At 34.7% G+C, this 17,605-nt stretch overlaps 5 protein-coding genes across 5 annotated transcripts in view; 1 reads left to right on the forward strand and 4 right to left on the reverse strand.

Moving 5' to 3' along the window:
* Nucleotides 1-4,349: 4,349 nt before the first annotated feature.
* CBG19859 lies at nt 4,350-5,431 on the reverse strand (the record flags this gene model as incomplete). Its single annotated transcript, XM_045235336.1, has 5 exons — nt 4,350-4,538; nt 4,585-4,683; nt 4,778-4,977; nt 5,025-5,121; nt 5,318-5,431. The coding sequence occupies 5 exons, from the start codon at nt 5,429-5,431 to the stop codon at nt 4,350-4,352; spliced, it is 699 nt and encodes a 232-aa protein (XP_045096905.1).
* Nucleotides 5,432-6,992: 1,561 nt separating this feature from the next.
* Nucleotides 6,993-10,154, reverse strand: CBG19858 (the record flags this gene model as incomplete). Its single annotated transcript, XM_045235337.1, has 1 exon — nt 6,993-10,154. One exon carries the CDS (start codon nt 10,152-10,154, stop codon nt 6,993-6,995), a length of 3,162 nt encoding a protein of 1,053 aa, XP_045096904.1.
* A 1,668-nt stretch (nt 10,155-11,822) lies between these two features.
* On the forward strand, nt 11,823-12,446 carry CBG19857 (the record flags this gene model as incomplete). The annotated part of the gene is made up of 1 exon (XM_002633779.2): nt 11,823-12,446. The coding sequence occupies one exon, from the start codon at nt 11,823-11,825 to the stop codon at nt 12,444-12,446; it is 624 nt and encodes a 207-aa protein (XP_002633825.2).
* A 1,304-nt stretch (nt 12,447-13,750) lies between these two features.
* CBG26406 lies at nt 13,751-14,497 on the reverse strand (the record flags this gene model as incomplete). Its single annotated transcript, XM_045235338.1, has 1 exon — nt 13,751-14,497. The coding sequence occupies one exon, from the start codon at nt 14,495-14,497 to the stop codon at nt 13,751-13,753; it is 747 nt and encodes a 248-aa protein (XP_045100277.1).
* A 595-nt stretch (nt 14,498-15,092) lies between these two features.
* The window catches only part of CBG19855, a gene marked incomplete at both ends in the record, with an annotated part of 5,486 nt that continues 2,973 nt past the window's right edge, over nt 15,093-17,605 (reverse strand). Inside the window, one exon of the mRNA XM_045235339.1 lies at nt 15,093-17,466. Coding sequence (XP_045096903.1) covers nt 15,093-17,466 — 2,374 coding nt within the window. The remainder of the gene's footprint in view (nt 17,467-17,605) is intronic.

Raw genomic sequence — 17,605 nt, forward strand, 5'->3', positions numbered from 1 at the left:
TGGATGAAATTGTGCAAAAAAGTTGACATCTACGATATTGAAGCTCTATTTTTATTCAGTTGATTTGAAAACTCAGTGTCATCCAACAAAACCTACTATGTTTTGTAGAAATTCGAAGTCGGCCATTTTCAACTTAAGATGAGTGAAACTTTGGTTTGTTCAAATTTTTGCAGCTGGTGAAAAAAATCTAATTTTAGTAACAAGCAGATCTTTGTTTTCAACCCCCCCTCTCACAACCTTGCTTCCAAAAAAGTTAAATTGTAATCTTCCTAATGCGATACTCACTAACGCTTCCTCCACCTCACCAGATGGCACACCTGAATATCCAAAATTATTACAATCAACAATAATTGAGCAAAGCAAACATGGACAATTCACCAGACACACATGCAAAACGTCGGCTTCCTCTATTGAATACGCAACCAAATACGGCCATATGTGTCGGTGTGAAATACTACATTCTCTTTTCTTTTTTCCTCAATTCCCTCCCGTTACCCCCTTTTCCGTGTCCTTTTTAGCTTTCAACCTGTCAACCGATCGGGGTGGAAAAGGTTTATTTGTGTTGGCTCACTCATAAATCTATCTCTCCCTAGCCTAGAAAATAGAAATTGAGCCAATTATAACATTTATGCTCAAAAGGAAATGCTCTAGGGAAAAGGTGAGCCAGAGTGATCAACAAATTAGAAGAAAATTTAAAAAGAATTTGAGGGAAGAGAAGGAGGGATACGTCAATTAGCGGATTATGAGGAAGGGAAGGCGCATCAAAAGGAGAAGGGGAAGAGATTTGGATGGATTTTGTGAAATATAGTGGGGAGATTTTGGAATAATGATGAATAGTTTTAGGGGAAGAAGGTTCAAGGTTTGAATTTGAATGGGACAGGTATTGATGATCGGGGTGGTTTGGAAATGGAACAGAGAGGGAGCTTTTGGATTTGAAGATGTCGGCAAAAATCATCGATAGAAAAATCAGTTAGCGATTTCAAAAAAATTTTCATAACTTCACAATCTTAGAGTTTCAAAATCTCAGAATTTCAGAATCTCAGAACCTCACAATCTTGAAATTGTATTTTTCCTGAATATGAAGTTCTCAGAACCTCAGAATTTCGAGATTAATCTTGGAACTTCAAATTTTTAGAATCTCATAGTTTCCAGAATCTGAGACTTTCGGAACCTCAGAAATTCAGAAATTCAGAAGTTCATGATATCAGAACTTTGGAATCTCTAAATCTTAGAATTTCAGAATTTCAGAAGCTCACAATCTCTAAAATTTCCGAAGATCAGAATTTCAGATTCTCAGAATCTCAGAATTTTAGGATCTCTAAATCTCAGAATTCGAAAACCTCAAAAGTTTCAGAGTCTCAGAATCTCACTTCCTCAGAGCTTATTAAAATCTTGAAATTTCGAAATATCTTTTTCTTCCATCGTATCGGCAGTCTGAGATTCTCGAAATTTTGGAATTAGACATTATCCTGAAACCGAAAAGTTTCAAAGTTCAAAAGCATCAAAGCCTTTTTCAGAATACTAGATTCTAAGTTTTTCAAAACTTCTATCACAAAATCTCAGGATTTCTGAATATTAAATTACCAGAACTGCAGAATATTTTATTCACCAATCTCCAAACTTTCAAATTTTAATTTACAGGAAAAACATCAGAAGCTTAAAATTTCAGAAAATCGGAATCTGAAACCTTCATAACATCAAAATTCCAGAAACGCAGAATTTCGAAACCTCCATATCGCAAAACTTAATTCAAGGATCCTCGACATTTGTTTTCAAACCCTTTTTATCTACAGGACTGTTTGGTGATAACAAGATCTTGGAGCTTACTATTAATCAAAACTACTTTCACCAAATGAATTTTCCTACCATCCACCAATTTTTCTTATTCATGTTTAAAAAAAATGCGCGAATCCATCGAACATGTGTTGCCATTCTCCTTGCTGTCACCAATCCTTCCCGCACGTGTTCCCAGTCGGCACCTCGTCAATCAGATGTCTTTCTTCTCTCCTTCTTTTCTCTTCTAACCTGATACCCAAAATCTCATTATTCATAGTCTGTTTCCCATCGAATGACGGACAACTTGTGTCCATTCATCCATTCAATATTAAACTGCCTCTTCTTCTTCGTTAGTGTTCATAGGGAAAATGTGCTTCTGGTTGCTCATCATTTTGATTCGATTCACTTATTCTCCACTCATTGACACGCAATCGTCTCTGTCTTTTGCAGAAAGGGACTTTTTGAAATCAAATGGAGGGATTTGCATATTTAAGAGTCGGGATTTGAGGAGAAAGAATTATAGCGCGGTGCCAGATGGCAGAATTTTAAACCACACGACCCTCTGTGGCAATGGTTTATACAGATTCTATACAGAAAAATAGGAAAAACGGGATGGGAAAAGGAATATGAATTATGCGTTTTTTCGGGACCAGTATTTGTTTAAAAAAAAGATAAAAAGAAAATATACATTATTTCCTTCAATAGAAGCCCTACCAAACCATTCACTTTTAGCTCAATTATGTCAATTCGTGTGAAAAATATAAAAAATTAGTAAACCGATAATATTTTATCATAATATTACCAAAATGATATTAGTTGACAAATTTTTCATATTTTTCACAGCAATCGAGATAATTGATCTCAAATTTGTCCGTTTGGTTCCATTAGAGGAAAATATGACAGTTTTATGAAATGTTGATCATGATTTAATTCAAATTGTACCGAAGATGAAATGTGTTTTACATTTGCAGATAACAACAGTAACGAAATTCTTGATTACAAATTCTGATGACGCTTCCAAAAAACGATTCTTCAATAAACAACGACAATCAAAAAAGTCCCCATCTGGAACAACTGAAAATCTTTGGTTTAGAAAAGAACAACACAATCGTATTTCAATATGACATATTATTTCGCAACTTTGGCCAAATATATCTCGGTTCCTATGGAAGATAAAATTTGAAAGCGAGAGAGAAATTTTGAAAGCGAACATATTTGTCCTGATATCAGAAACATTTCATCAGTTAACAATGTTGTAATATCGCAAACAGGAAACAAGATAACCAGGTTCAAAGGAACGATCTTTTTAAGGAGTTTCAAAAAGTAAAAATTCAAGTTTATTTGATGAAAAAAGAATTAAAATAGAAACACCGTGGCAAAAAATCCTTCGAAAGAAATTTTTAAAAAACGACTACGTGAATTGGTTTAGAAACCATTGACCTCTGGGAGAGCAATATAAAAAAGGGGAAAATGAAAGGAATAATCAGTTCTCACCTTCTCTGGGTTCCAGAGAAGGTGACCCGGGGATCCTGGGTCTTAGGTGGATCCGGGTGACCTGGGTCCGGGTGACTTGGGTCCGTGTGACCTCGGTCCGGGTGACCTGAATCCCGCTGACCCTGACCGGGTGACCTGGATCCGGGTGACCTGGATCCGGGTGACCTGGATCCGGGTGACCTGGATCCCGCTGACCCTGACAGGGTGACCTGGATCCTGGTGACCTGGATCCGGGGGACCTTGATCCGGGTGACCTGGGTCCGGGTGACCTGAATCCCGCTGACCCTGACCGGGTGACCTGAATCCGGGTGACCTGGATCCGGGGGGACCTGGATCCCGCTGACCCTGACCGGGTGACCTGGATCCGGGTGACCTGGATCCGGGGGACCTTGATCCGGGTCACCTAGATCCGGTGACCTGGGTCCGGGTGACCATGACCGGATGACCATGACCGGGTGACCTGGATTCGGGTGACCTGGATCCGAGGAACCTAGATCCGGGTGACCTGGATCCGGGTGACCTGGATCCAGGTGACCTGGATCCGGGTGACCTGGATCCCGCTGACCCTGACAGGGTGACTGGATCCGGGTGACCTTGAAAAATGAGCGAACGAATCTAACTGGAACCAAAAAACTCTAAAAAAGACTCAGTGTCATACATGGCTAAACTGAGCTATCATTGAAGCAGTTATAACGACAAGGGTTCATAAAAATTTTATACTTAACAGAAAAAAGAGCAAGATGAAAAGAGAGAAGAATATAATTAGATAATTATCAACGAATGGTATGTGGGAACCGTGTGCAAAAAAAAGATTGGGGGTGGAATGTATGAATTATGTTTGGGGAATGGGAGGGAGGAATTTATGAACCGATAAGTACCCGTGGTACACGAAAATTAGAGAAAAATAAAAAGAGATGTGTGGGGGAGGGACAATGGGAAGCAAATATCCGCTTCGATATCCGACTGTTCATCTTCTGAATCAGACGGATCAAAGTCCGAAGAATCTGTGAGTTGCACTGAGTCCGTGGCGGAAGAATCACTCATCGATCGAGTATCTTCACAACCATCAGATGACATCGTCACACCCTCGAAGAACGACAATTACATCTTGGAAATCTGGAATTTAGCACTGGCATCTCAGTGTCGACTTCATGATCATCTTCATTCTTCACGACATCATCTGTGATTCCAGCCTTTTCGAACAACTCCAGAAGAACGGGAAACATTTCGACAAACTCGTGCATGCCGTTGTCCTGAGTGGAATCACTCTGAAAATGTAGATGATGTCCTATTTTTCGTTTTAAGAATGCTCACTGTGACATCTGTTTCATCGTTTTCCACATCACAATCCACGAGGGTTTCCCCAGTCAGCGCGTTCACATGATACGACAGCTGCAATGGAACTTCTTCCTCCTCAACGAGAGACGATTCGTCATGATTGTAGTGACTGGAGGTGGCTGACGTGGTGCCGGTGGTTCCGTATTCAATCATAGCTTATGAAACGCACTGTAGCAGCCATCGAAGAGAAACGACGACATCTTTCAATGCTCAGCAGAGTGTCACGGGAGCAATCCTCACTTGTTCGAATCATATACTTGAAGAGAGCTTCGAAATTGTCAACGGACCACCCATTCGTCAAGTAGTACATGTTCGGAGGACGTGTGTCCACTTTCTTCATGCATTGTTTCAAGAACAACATTTGCTGGTCTGAAAACGTTCATTTGTGAATTAAAAACCAATAATTATCGACTCACCAATAGGATGGTCGGGTCCCGGCTTGAAACAAGCACGATCGTTCCCGTTCTCATGATCCGGTTCGCCAGTGATCTCGTTTCCGTCGTAGATGACGTTCTGAAACTTTCGAGACGTTGGAAATGAAGCGCAGCAACAAAAAAAAACATCTACCTTCAGATCAAAGTCGATTTCCTCTGTTATCCTTCGAATAACGTTCAAGCCGCCAGAAAAAACCTTCTGAAGACGAGTGAGACTCGAATTGTGTCGTTGATTTTTAAAGGCGCATGGGTGTACGGTAAGGCGTGTGTCTCACCACGATCCAATTTTTGAGACGCGGCCGCTTTGGATTTCTTCCTATTTTCTTTTTTAAATCCATGTCAGTAGTATAGTAATGGAGGATTATAGTACCGTTTCCGTTTTTCACCATTTTTTGAAATCTCCATTTTCACCCATATTTCCACACTTTCTCTTCTGTTTCCTTAAATTAACAAGACAATTAGCTGAAAAACACCCATTTTAGGCGAGCACGAAAATCGTACTCCGAGTACGAAAATAATACCACTTTTTTCAACCTCTCAAAACAGTCAATTTTCACCCCAACTGATAACAAATTCTTTACACTTAAACACTTTTTCAACTCTCTTATCAAATTTGGTCTGATATCAGAATGGTAGAGTGACTGTCTGATAATCACAACGCCCGAGTTCAACCCCCACACGATATCTGCATTCACGATATCTGCGATTCACGATATCTGCGATTATCCAGTTAATGAAGGCGAAAATATGCAAATGAAGGTGAAATATGCAAGAAAAAGTCGACCGTCGGAGCGAAAAAATTTCCTCATTAAAAATATGCAAAAAAATCGGTCGTCGGAGTGAAAAAAAAAATCACCATGAAATAATGACAAAAAATCAAGCGAGCGAGAGAGTGTTTTCTTATCAATTCTTTACCATTATTTCGGTTTATTAAATGTTGTGCGAAGATTTGAAGCCACTAACAAATATAGATTTATTGAAATTGGCACAAGATTTACAAATTAAAAACTTTAGAGGAGTGTTTATGAGAGACACTCTTCCAGAGAAACCACAAAAGATAGAAGTGGGCATCATAAACCTGGACAGCTCAAACAATAAAGGTACTCATTGGGTCTGTTATAAAGTAAATAAAAGTGAATATTATTATTTTGACTCTTTTGGTTTGGACCCACCCGAGGAAATAATAAAATATCTTAAACGTAATACTTCAAGCGAAATCACGACTTCAACATTTCAAATACAAAAATTTGATACTCATCATTGTGGTTACTACTGCTTACTTATATTAAAATTATTAGAAAAACATGATTATAAAAATTCTATACTTACTCTATTTACTCAAATATAATAGGTCTAATGTGAATACCATCATCCATCACAACTCCTTTTCCATATACAGGGGATAATCCTATCTTTTTCTGTCATAAGTTTTCATTTCTTGATTCTGATATCTAAATCCTTTATTCAATCCATCTATTGTTTGTTTATTTACAAGACACTCTAAATATTTTTCTTTAGTTAGAATAGAATTATTTCTTTTTTGCTGAACACCTTTAGAAGAAACTTTACATTTATCGTCATTTGTCCAAATACAATAAGTTTTACTACATAATGCTATCATACCGTCACCCTCTTTTTCTACTTTAAATAGTCCTGGAGTTCTTTTATCTATTCGACGATGCTCCTCTGTATCGGTCCGAGGAAACCAATTACATTTATCTCTCTCAAATTCCTCCTTCATCTCAGGTTTAATCAAATCCTCTAAAGTATTGTCAGTAATAGCCATATAAGCTGAATCAGTGTCTATTTCAATGTACTGGAAGTCAGACCTATCGACATACTTATCTATACAGTCGTAGTAGAATTTTAACATTCTTAGCTTTGAATCATCATAAACACTACAGGCAATTTGCAGAGGCATATTCTGTTTAACCTTTCTTGTTCTTTTTGTTACTTCGTAAACTCCTTATATTCCTCTGCATCATAATAAAAGCAATCGTTTTTAGCTCTATTAAATTGAACTTCATTACAGAAACTTACTTTTTTATGTTTGTTCTTATCCATTCCTGTTCTACCAAATGCTGAATTTCCCACAAGTTTGGCACCTTCCGAGATGATTGCATACTTTGAGTCAACATCTCCTTTTCGCCTTTCATCTGAGACCCAATCCATAAAGCCCTTGAAAATTCTTCTCCGTTTAGCTTCAATATATCCATATAGTTTTGTAACTACACAACCATGTTCTAACATCCATCTAAGTCTTGTAGATTTGATTAATATTTGTTTTGCTTTCAATGTTACAACTAGCTTCCTACTTTTTGTTGGTTTTCTTTCCAAGGATTTTAAAAGGTTTAAAGTATAATCTCCGCAGAGAGTTTCATCATATTCCTTGTTCACAAAGATTGGACACATCTCACTAAAATAGTTCCATTTATCTTTAGGGACTTCAATATCAACTTCTAAAAATCCGAAGAGCGAATTGTCTAAAACTTGTTTCTCTATTTTGCTCCAATCATCATTTTCTTTAAAGTATAGTTTTCCACAAGCCATCTCCTCTCCCAAGGAATGAAGATATAAAGCGTTTGCATCGAACCCTACTATTTTCTTAACAGCTTTACCTTTTTCTGGATACGCCCATTCGGTATCGTCATAATGAGTTCGTGTAATTTCTGTTTTATTTGCTTCATGATATCTATGAAACACAATAGACGCACCTCCAGTTATATTCTTTTTGAACTTATAGAATGCATCTTTATTTTCTTCTCCAAACAGCCAGATCATTGGATGATCTTTCTCGAATCTCAACATTGCTTTGTGTCTGTAAAACTCTTTGAACATCTTATCTGACCTAGCTTTGTTACATTTGATACAGGAAACTACACAATTGGATTTGGTATGAGGTAGAGCATTATCAATTCTATCAAGAGACCATGTATAACTACATAACTTTAACCAACAGTATATACACCTATGGTTCCCATTTTCTAGTATTTCTCTAACACAATCGACAGTCAAATCACAAGGTGGTCTTTTTGCTTTTTCATCTTGTTGACGATAACCATCTATTCTCTTATTTATTTGTATCTCTTCTATAGGTGTATAATACCCAATCTTCTTCGGTTTTTCTTTTAAATATTCTTCGAAACCACTAATTTGAAACTGATACAAAATATTTTCACTAAGACCTGGTAGCGAACAAGCATCTTTATACATGTCTAGCTTGAATGTGTAAAAGAATTCTTTTTGTTTCAAACAAGCTTCTAACATTGGTCTTACATCTAAGATATTATACCATTCTAATAAATCTCTAACTGTCACTAAATTTTTATCAACACAAATCTTCATCAAGTCATCAAAGTTTTCTTGAGGCATAGAACCATTCAATGAAGAATTAAAATCTTCTATTGTCAAATTGTGTGTTAGATAATTCAGCTTATCATAGGAGTCAAACCATTCATAAGGAAACCATCCTTTTTGAACATTAACATATGCTTTGATGAAACTTTCTAATTTAGTGCCAGCAGCAACATAACTCATTTGATCTAGAAATTGAAACTGTCCTGTTTTTATAGTCTTGTATCTGTTGCCTTCTTTAATTACCATTGGGTTAACACCATCATATTCTCTTCTCTTCATAATTTCTTGAATGAAAGGTCTAGATATTAAGTTTATGTCATAGAAACTACTATTAAATCCAAGAATAGGAATCACTTCACAATATCGTTGCACCTTAGTTTCCAACCATTCATTAGATTCTAATCGACATAATAGTGGTTCCATTTTCTCTAACATCAGTTGACTTGCTTTCGAAGCCACATCATCAATATATTGAAACATCTCTTTTACTAGTTGCTCAGGATCTTCATTTAATATAAACTTATCATCTTCAAATCCAGGTACATTAGTAGCAATCGCCACAGACGTCGGAATGTGTTTCATAGTGTAGGTTAATTTATCACTAACCTTATCATTCAGTTTTTGCATTCTAGACTCCATATCAAAAGTTATCATGTAATCATATTTGAAATCAACATCTACATCATGGATATCAGCTAATTCTACAATCAAGTTCCGATCTTTCTTCCAAAGTGTTGGATGTTTACAAAATACGTCTTCTTGGGTTAAGGTGCAAGTCTCATAATGTCTAACTAAATGCGCATTATCCCCAAATTTTTTTCCACATCTTTGACACATGAAGATAGAAGATAGTTTACTCAAATCAGTTATGTAAGAAAAGTGATCAAAATACAAGTTTAGGTAGATGGGTTTTCTTGAAGCGTTGTAAGATGATTTCCTAACGTATGAAATTGTTTTATCTTCATAGTAGCTTACAATATTTATTGCATATCCCCTATTGATATTTTCATATCTATCAAGTTCGTTAACATAATCAAATCCAACATAATTCGTAACACGTTTCTCAGCTCCATAGAAGTTTGCAAATAATTCTTTAGCTTTTCTGCTAGCTCTATCTTCTCTACACCCTTCAGCAACAGCAACACAATACCAGAAACACATATTGTTATCAACATTCTGTAGACTTTTGATTGTCTTGGAGTCCAAGATGTATTGAGGTAAATTAATCGGTGCTCCAATAGGAAAATCTAATCGTGTAATTTTTGCTGCCATAGCATAGACACCAACTAAACGTGTTGATGAATCAGGAAATCTGTTAGTTAGCTTGTGTGTAATAGTTTCAACAGTTATTTCTTTTTTCAAATTAGAGATGTCTTCAGCGTTGTTTATTTGTTTCACTGTATCGAAGAAATAGTTGCGTCCAGGTTTGAATAGTTTCAAATCATTATTTTTCACGGTTACATAACCGAAACTTAAATTGATTTTAATAGCCTTATTCTCTTCTTTATATATTTCATCTAAACACTTATGAATTTGTGACTCAGAATCTATCTGATTGAACATAGTCATTTTAAGATACTTACTGTTTTTGGTTTCTGGGAACTTCTTTCGTTCCTCTATTACCAACTTTTCAGCATCTTGCTCAAATTCTGTTTCGTTTACTTTAAAATATTTCCCATTAGCTTGACATGTTTTCTCCACAACATTAGGAGTTGTCGAAGCTTGGAGAAAGTTGATGAGATCTTGTTTTGTCATTTTTATCAATTGATCATTAGTCAGTTTGAGCTTTTTATCTTTATTTATCTTTCTCACGTGAGTAAGAAGGTCTTTTTTGTTCCATTCCTCATAATTAATTTTAGGGTCCATTTATAGAGTAAGAAAAGTATCAATTATAACCTATAATAAAATTTCACAAATATTGAACAATTCAACCTAAAACCAATAATATTTCATACAATAAATGCACTCTGTAGTTGAAATTTACGACCCAAAACGGCGAAATGATATAGTCCAGAACTTTCTAAAAAACCGAAAAGAACACAAAATCAGAACTTACAGGAGCGAACTGACTTAGAACATGTAGAAGATTATAGAATGGATGTATTCAAACCAATCTTAGAATCCAACAAGAAACTACAGGAAGAAATAATTGACGAGAAGAATAAAATAGTAGAAACTCTAAACAACTTTAAATCTCCTTCTCAACTTTCTATAATACCTGCATCCACTTCAACACCAAAGACAAATCGTAAAAGTCTCATTAAGCAGCCCTCAGTAGTCTTACCAAAAGAAACTCAAGCTCTACCTAGTTCTTCTCAAAATTTAGTTGTAAGTAATCTGATTGTAAGTTATCTTCAGGACGGATCTGATAGAAGCAATGCTGGCTATTCAATCAAGTTCAACAAAGAAGAAAAGAAGTATACTATTGGTAACAAAGACATTACATTTGATCAGAATATTATCAAAGTTAATAATGAAGAATATACAGCAACTGAGGGGCTGATGGAGTTGTTAACTAAAAAGTCACCAGACTTGAAAAAGATTTTAAATGAAGACAAACAAAACTATCAAACTATCTTACTATGTTCTAATGCATTGTTTCAAGGTTTTTACAAAGATAGTAAAAGGTATAATGCTGATGCAAGCGAAAAATGGAAATTCATAAAGGCTAATTATTTTGTTGCTAAGGCTTCTACTTCAAACACCTCTACTACTGGAAGTTCTATTTCTTTCATCCCTTCAAACACTGACTCTCTAATTGACTCATTACGACTATCTATTGGTTCATTTCAAGCTGGGAACAAAAATGAGTATAATAAAATTCATGCCATGTTAGATGAACTAGTCAAACAGAAAGTAATCAAGAAGAAAGACTTAGGGGTTATTTATTTGAATATTGGTATGTAGTAATTATACTATTCTTATACATTCCTATACACCAATATACATTCTTATACATTCGTATACACTCGGATACATGTTCTAAAAATTTATTCTAGTTAAATGTCACAAAAATTAGTGTTAGCCAGAATGTACATTAGCGAACAAGATAAAACTCCTCTGAGAATCAACAAAAGAAAGTGGGTTAAACAGCATAACTTTACAACACAAACTCTATACGACGGCTTATGGGCATTAGCAAAAGAAATGGATGTCAGTAGATATATTGATAGAAAGCCTCGGAATGCCGCCGTGGATAATGTACACTCGGGAAGTAGCCAAGAGCTAAAGTTGTGTGAAATGAGCGATAGTGGTTCTACAAGTGGTGTCATGAGTGACATGAGTGAATCAGTAAAAACTTTTGAAAGAGTGGAACAAGAGAATTGCATTAAAGTTAATCTTCTGAAACCTACTACCATAGGTATGCACCATTCTTTAAAAAATCAAAAATGAGTAAAATTATCAATTTTATCTTCTATATAAATGACGAACATTCACACTCTTAATGATTTGAAAAAAGGCAGTGGCGCGAGCAAAACTGGTGTAGGTCGTAAAATAGCTAATAGTGGGAATGGTACTGAAACACTAACTATAACTCACGAAGACTTGAAAAATGCTGGTCTACGTCAATGTATCGAGATTCTCGGTGGTATGGATGAAATTGTAGCAGTTATGCAGGCTATCACAGAATATGTAAGGTTTCCAGATGGAATTGATAGCACAATCTCCCTAGAAATACTACAAGAAATGATAGATGTGTATAACCGTGCATCTTCTATGCAAAAGGGAGCCGCGAAGTCCAAAGAATTAATAAAGCTAATCAATTTGTACAAAGAATTTTTGAAGGAATCCAGAGCAGATTATCGAAATCATAATTGGGTGATAAACAGTCAATTGACAATATGCAAAAAAGAAAATGAAACAGTGAAGAACGAAAATGACAAATTGAAGAAAAAGTTGAGAGAAGCTGGAAAACCAGTAGATGTAGATAAGAATAATGAAGTGTTAAAGCTTGCTTTAGATCAAGCCAATAAAGAAACTGCAGAGCTTGCATTGCAATACAAGAAGAGAAAAGTCAGAACCACAGCAAAAGATTTATTTCGTTAGGGGCCATCGTCCAACAGAGGGGCAGATGGCAAAAATGTTAAGCTGTGAAAGATTTAATGAAGATATAATACAGAAACTGTATGATAACATAAAAAATAATATACTGGATAAACAAATTGTCATTAAAAATCCAACAAAAGTTGAGACAAAAGGCATGAATCATTCAAAAAAGATTGATGGGCGGAAAACAACTATGTTAGATGCTGCAGAATGTATTAGTGAGTATAAAGAAAATCTTAGAAATATGGGGTTGTCACAGCCTAAAATTAATAATTATCTCAATAATCTAAATTCCTCCTAATAGTCTCTTCATCCAATGTATCTCCCGGTTTGAACAAAGCTAGATGCTTACCATCCTTTTTGTCTAGAGCCCCATCTCGTCGAACAACATTTTCTTTTTTTCTACGTTTATCCGATTTATTTGCAGAGTGAAATACGGTGGGTTTTTGAGTGGGAGGTGAAATAGTTTTCTTAAAAGGTGAAATAGTTTTCTTAGAATGCGTAACAGTTTTCTTCGTTAACCTTGTAATATTTTTTTGAAATTCTATGTCAATGAGATTCTGTGGATATAATTGTATAAAAGGTTTATCATTCGAGTATATAAATATTGGTTCCCCTCTTAAACAAGAAAACTTTGTTTTATGATTTTTATCGATATCGCTCAGTAACTTTTTATTCATGGTATTGAACATTCCTTTTTCTATTTGATTCATAGGTATGAACTCATCTGTTAGGGCTTTATCAGACGATATGAAGTAATATACCCTATCAGATTCTTTATAAAACTTTTTACCTAATTTATTATAAGACTCTGTATGACGTTCAAAACAAGTGTTGCTGCAAGTGTGCTTATGGATGTACATGTGTAACCTATGTGGAACATACTTCTTTGCGACCGCTGTCATTTATTGTGGTTGTCTTTTTTTTCGACACTCTTTTTTCAAATTTTTCCGTTTTACTTAGTATTACGGAAAAACGGAAAAACGGAAAAATTCCGTAATACTAAGTAAAACGGAAAAACGGAAAAACGGAAAAACGGAAAAACGGAAAAACGGAAAAACGGAAAAATTCCGTAATACTAAGTAAAACGGAAAATTTTGAAAAAAGAGAGGCATGGAAAACCAATGGGTGGGGAGGAGGCAGCGGTCAATTAGGTGCAAAACGGAAAAACGGAAAATTGTACAATAATTTGAATCTTAAAAAAAGAGGAAAAAACATGAGAGTAGGACGCTGAGAGTAGGACAGGTATTGTGTCGCGAATGATGCCAATGGGACAGCCTGAGTCAATTTGTGAATGCTGGGGATCAATGAAAAATATAAAAGTATTTCAGCATCTTCCGAAACTTTCCACTATCGACATCACTTGTTTTATCTATAGTCAGAAAACAATAATTTTCTTTCCAAACAGCTGAAGTCAATTCTAGAAACGTTTTCTTGTCAATTTCACTACAATGGTCTCGGTAAATGTAGTCTAGATTCAATTTGTCTTGAGCGAAGATTATAAAAAAATTAGCATTCTCTCTGATAGTATTCTTAGGAAGTTTAATATAGCTTTGAGAAATGTAAAAACAATCAATGTTATTATGTCTACCTCTAGTATAGTACTGTTCTATTTTATTTTGTTTCTCCAACATCAAGTCATCAAATATTATTAAAGTCTTTTTATTAGGATCAATAGAACTTGGATCAGGAATGTCAACTAAACTGTCTGAAGTGTGAATGGTTATTTCTTGTTTATCTTTTTTCTCAACCATAAAATTCTGATTTTTAAAACATTCTCTAATATCCTTTTTACTCAACCCATTTTCAAAACCGTTTATAAGAGCTTGATAACAGGGCTGAAACAACGTAGTAGAAAATATATACAAATTGTCATAGTCTAAATAATCATCTCCTTCAAATTTATCCAGAAGTAAATTCATTAACAAGTTAGTTTTACCACATCCTGATTTTCCTATGATACAAGCTCTTATTGAAGAAGGAAGTAATGGATTATTTTTTCGAATGGAGTAATAATTTTTAATAGAATAATCGGCAAAGTCAGATGACATAATTTAATGTGTAATAAATGGTTTATTTATTTCTTAATCTTAGATCTAATGAGAAGTCATTTCAGTTTGATTTTCCTCAAGACTTCAAACCCAAATCTATAGCCGTTGTAAAAGTCGATGGAACTTTGGAGAGTGATAACAACAATTTTATATATCTATCTTGTAGTCTTATTTGTGATTCTTTTATGAAAGAAAAACAGAGTAATATAATTTGTAAGTTTTTGAAAAAGAGTAAAACCATAAAATATGAACCCGTAAATTTGATCTATCATAAAACTGCTAACACTTGTAACACACTAACTTTAAAACTTGTGGATGATCAGAATAAACTTATTGAATATAATGATTGTGATGTTCATATAGAGCTACACATTATCTAAATTCTTTTAAAACCAGAACCACTTTTAAGAATCTTCAAGAAGTCTTTATTAGTTTTAGATAGCTTTGTCTTTTTATGTGAAGTCTGTTTAGATTGTTTTGGAATTTCTTTAGGAATATTTTCTACAAGTTCTACTTTAGGTTTTTCCTCTGAACCCATAATTGAATAACTAGAAGCATTTCCAGCATTGAAGAATCTCATTTATTTAGTTAAAAATTAATCAACTGTTAGAGATTGTATAGACGGTCGATGCACCATTTCTCTTAACTCAACAGCCTCATACTCTCTCCTTCTTTTTCTATTTTTTCTATCAATGAAAGTTTTTGGGGAAAGTATCATCCAAAATGATCTAGCTATAAATAGGTATACGAACATTGCTGGCAAAGTAACACCAACTCTCCAAATTCTAAGCCACCATTTTCCAAAGAATCCTTCTACATCGTCTAATATTTCATGAGGTAAAGTAGAATCTTGATTACTAGCATGAGCTTCAATTGAAACATCAGACTTTTCTCTCATTTCCTCAATGAGTTCTTCTTCAATATTTGTCTTCAAATCTAATAGAATATGCTCATGGAATACTACTTTGTCATCTAAGAATTTTAAATCAAACTCTTTGAAACTTTTCATGTTAGTGATGTTACTTCTATAATCAATCATAGGATGAAGCTGTGGTTTGCTTGATATGACTCCTCCTGAATGATCATTTTTGTAATACCAAATTTTATCTCCAAGACTTTTTATCTTGATTGGTATTTGTCCTAGTGTAAGTGCAATGCTTAGCTTACGTCCATCAAAATGAGTAACGTCTATAAAGTCAATCTCTTCTTCATCAATTTCTTTACAGAATGTAACTTGTACAATTTCTGCAACATCGATAAATCTGACTTTGACGGCTGTATGATTCAATTGTTTTTGGATGTATCTTCTTGGATTTCTTGTAATAAGACTTTCAAGAACTTCATTTTGCTCGTTGAAAATATCACACAGTACTTGTGTAGTATGTCTCAGTAGATTGTTTGATTGGTTCTCTAGATATTGGAATTCTCCTNCTGCTTGAAAATCTGAGTATAGCTCTCTTTTCCTTCTTTGCTTTCCTGTTTGAAACAGTTCATAATTTGCTATCCTCTTTATAAATTCTGTGTAACTTGGGAATGCATCACACGCTTCTCTAATTGTTTTATATTCATCGTGACTTGGTAGAATAGCACAATCTTCTTTAATACTCAAATATTCTTCATATCCCGGGAATGGAAGAGGTTGCCATGTTTCTTCTGCTGATAAATTTAAGTGTTGTTCTTTTTCATAGTTTGCAATGTTGTTTATAAAATCTGTATAAGTTGTTAGCGAATCACATCCTTCTCTGCTATTCTTGAATGCTTCATAACTAGGTAAGTTATCACAGTCTTGTTTGATCTTCAAATATTCATCATAATTTGGTAATGGGAGTGGTTGAAAGATTTCTCTTTTGGTTCTGTTGGATTTTTTGTCTACACCTTTCGATTTCTCATCATGAACTGTCCAGTCTTCATCTTTCCGTTGTTTCCTCAATGCTTCGATTTCTTTTCTTTCAGCCTCTTCCTGAGCTTTCTTAGTTTTCTCCTGTTTCTTTTTCTCAAATTCTTCTTCCTTCTTTAGCTTTCCTTGTTTCTTTTTTTCAAAATCTTTCAGATCTGCTTCATACTGTTTTTGCCTTTCTTGTTCTCGCTTTCTCAATTCATCTTGTTCACGTTTTCTGAGTTCTTCTTGTTCACGTCTTTTGTTTTCATCTTGTTCACGTTTTCTGAGTTCTTCTTGTTCACGTTTTCTTCTGTCGTCCTCCTGTTGTTGTCTTTGACGTTGAATATCTTGTTGAGAATATGATGGGATTGGAATAGGAATGTGTCTTGGAGAATATTGAGATCTTTCAATTCTTTTTACAGCAAAGCCTTCATCACTGATCATTAGATTTGAGTTGCAATCTTGTACTGTTTTATTGGATTGGAAATTGAGTGCGATTTGGTTCTTATTGTTAACCCAAAGTTTGTTATTGTACATCCCATCAAGTATTCCAATAGAGATAAATTGACATTTCTGATCTCTGTTAACATCCCATGTTATAATTTCATTTTTCTTGATCTCACAGAAACCGTCTTGATACTTGCAATTATTCATATCTGCCAGAATATTGGTTGGCTTAGATTGATTGAAATGTGAATAAACTTTCGTCTCAATAACTATACAATTTTCTTTGTAGAATCTTTTGGGAGAGAAGAAGCTTGTGAATCTATTTGGGTAATCAACTTCAATTTTATTGTTTGTACTCCAAACGTTAGAACTACCTTTTGATAAAGTTCCGTATCCACATTTCTTACTATTAATCATTTCTCTACATTCAGCTAGGGTGATGGGATAGTTGTTCAATTCTTTTTCTACTGTATGTTCATATCCAGAAAAGTCTGTGTACATTGAAACCTCACTGACTAATTTTTTACAAAGTTTAGCATCTGAAATGTATTCAATAATGTTTGGCTTGAAAACTTCATATTGAACTGGTTCTGATTTTGAGTTAAGGATTCTATGATAATTACATTTGTGTAGTTTTGGGATTCTAAAATATTGAACTGGTGAGTTCTCAGTACAAATGATGGGCTTACCTAATGTACTTTGATATAAAGTTAAAAAGAAAATCACCGCAGATCCTATTCTCACTTATTACTTTCGAAAATTAGTAAATGAAATTTCCCTAA

This window comes from Caenorhabditis briggsae (genome assembly GCF_000004555.2).
Source record: "Caenorhabditis briggsae complete genome, chrIV, whole genome shotgun sequence".
Lineage (NCBI taxonomy): Eukaryota > Metazoa > Nematoda > Chromadorea > Rhabditida > Rhabditidae > Caenorhabditis > Caenorhabditis briggsae.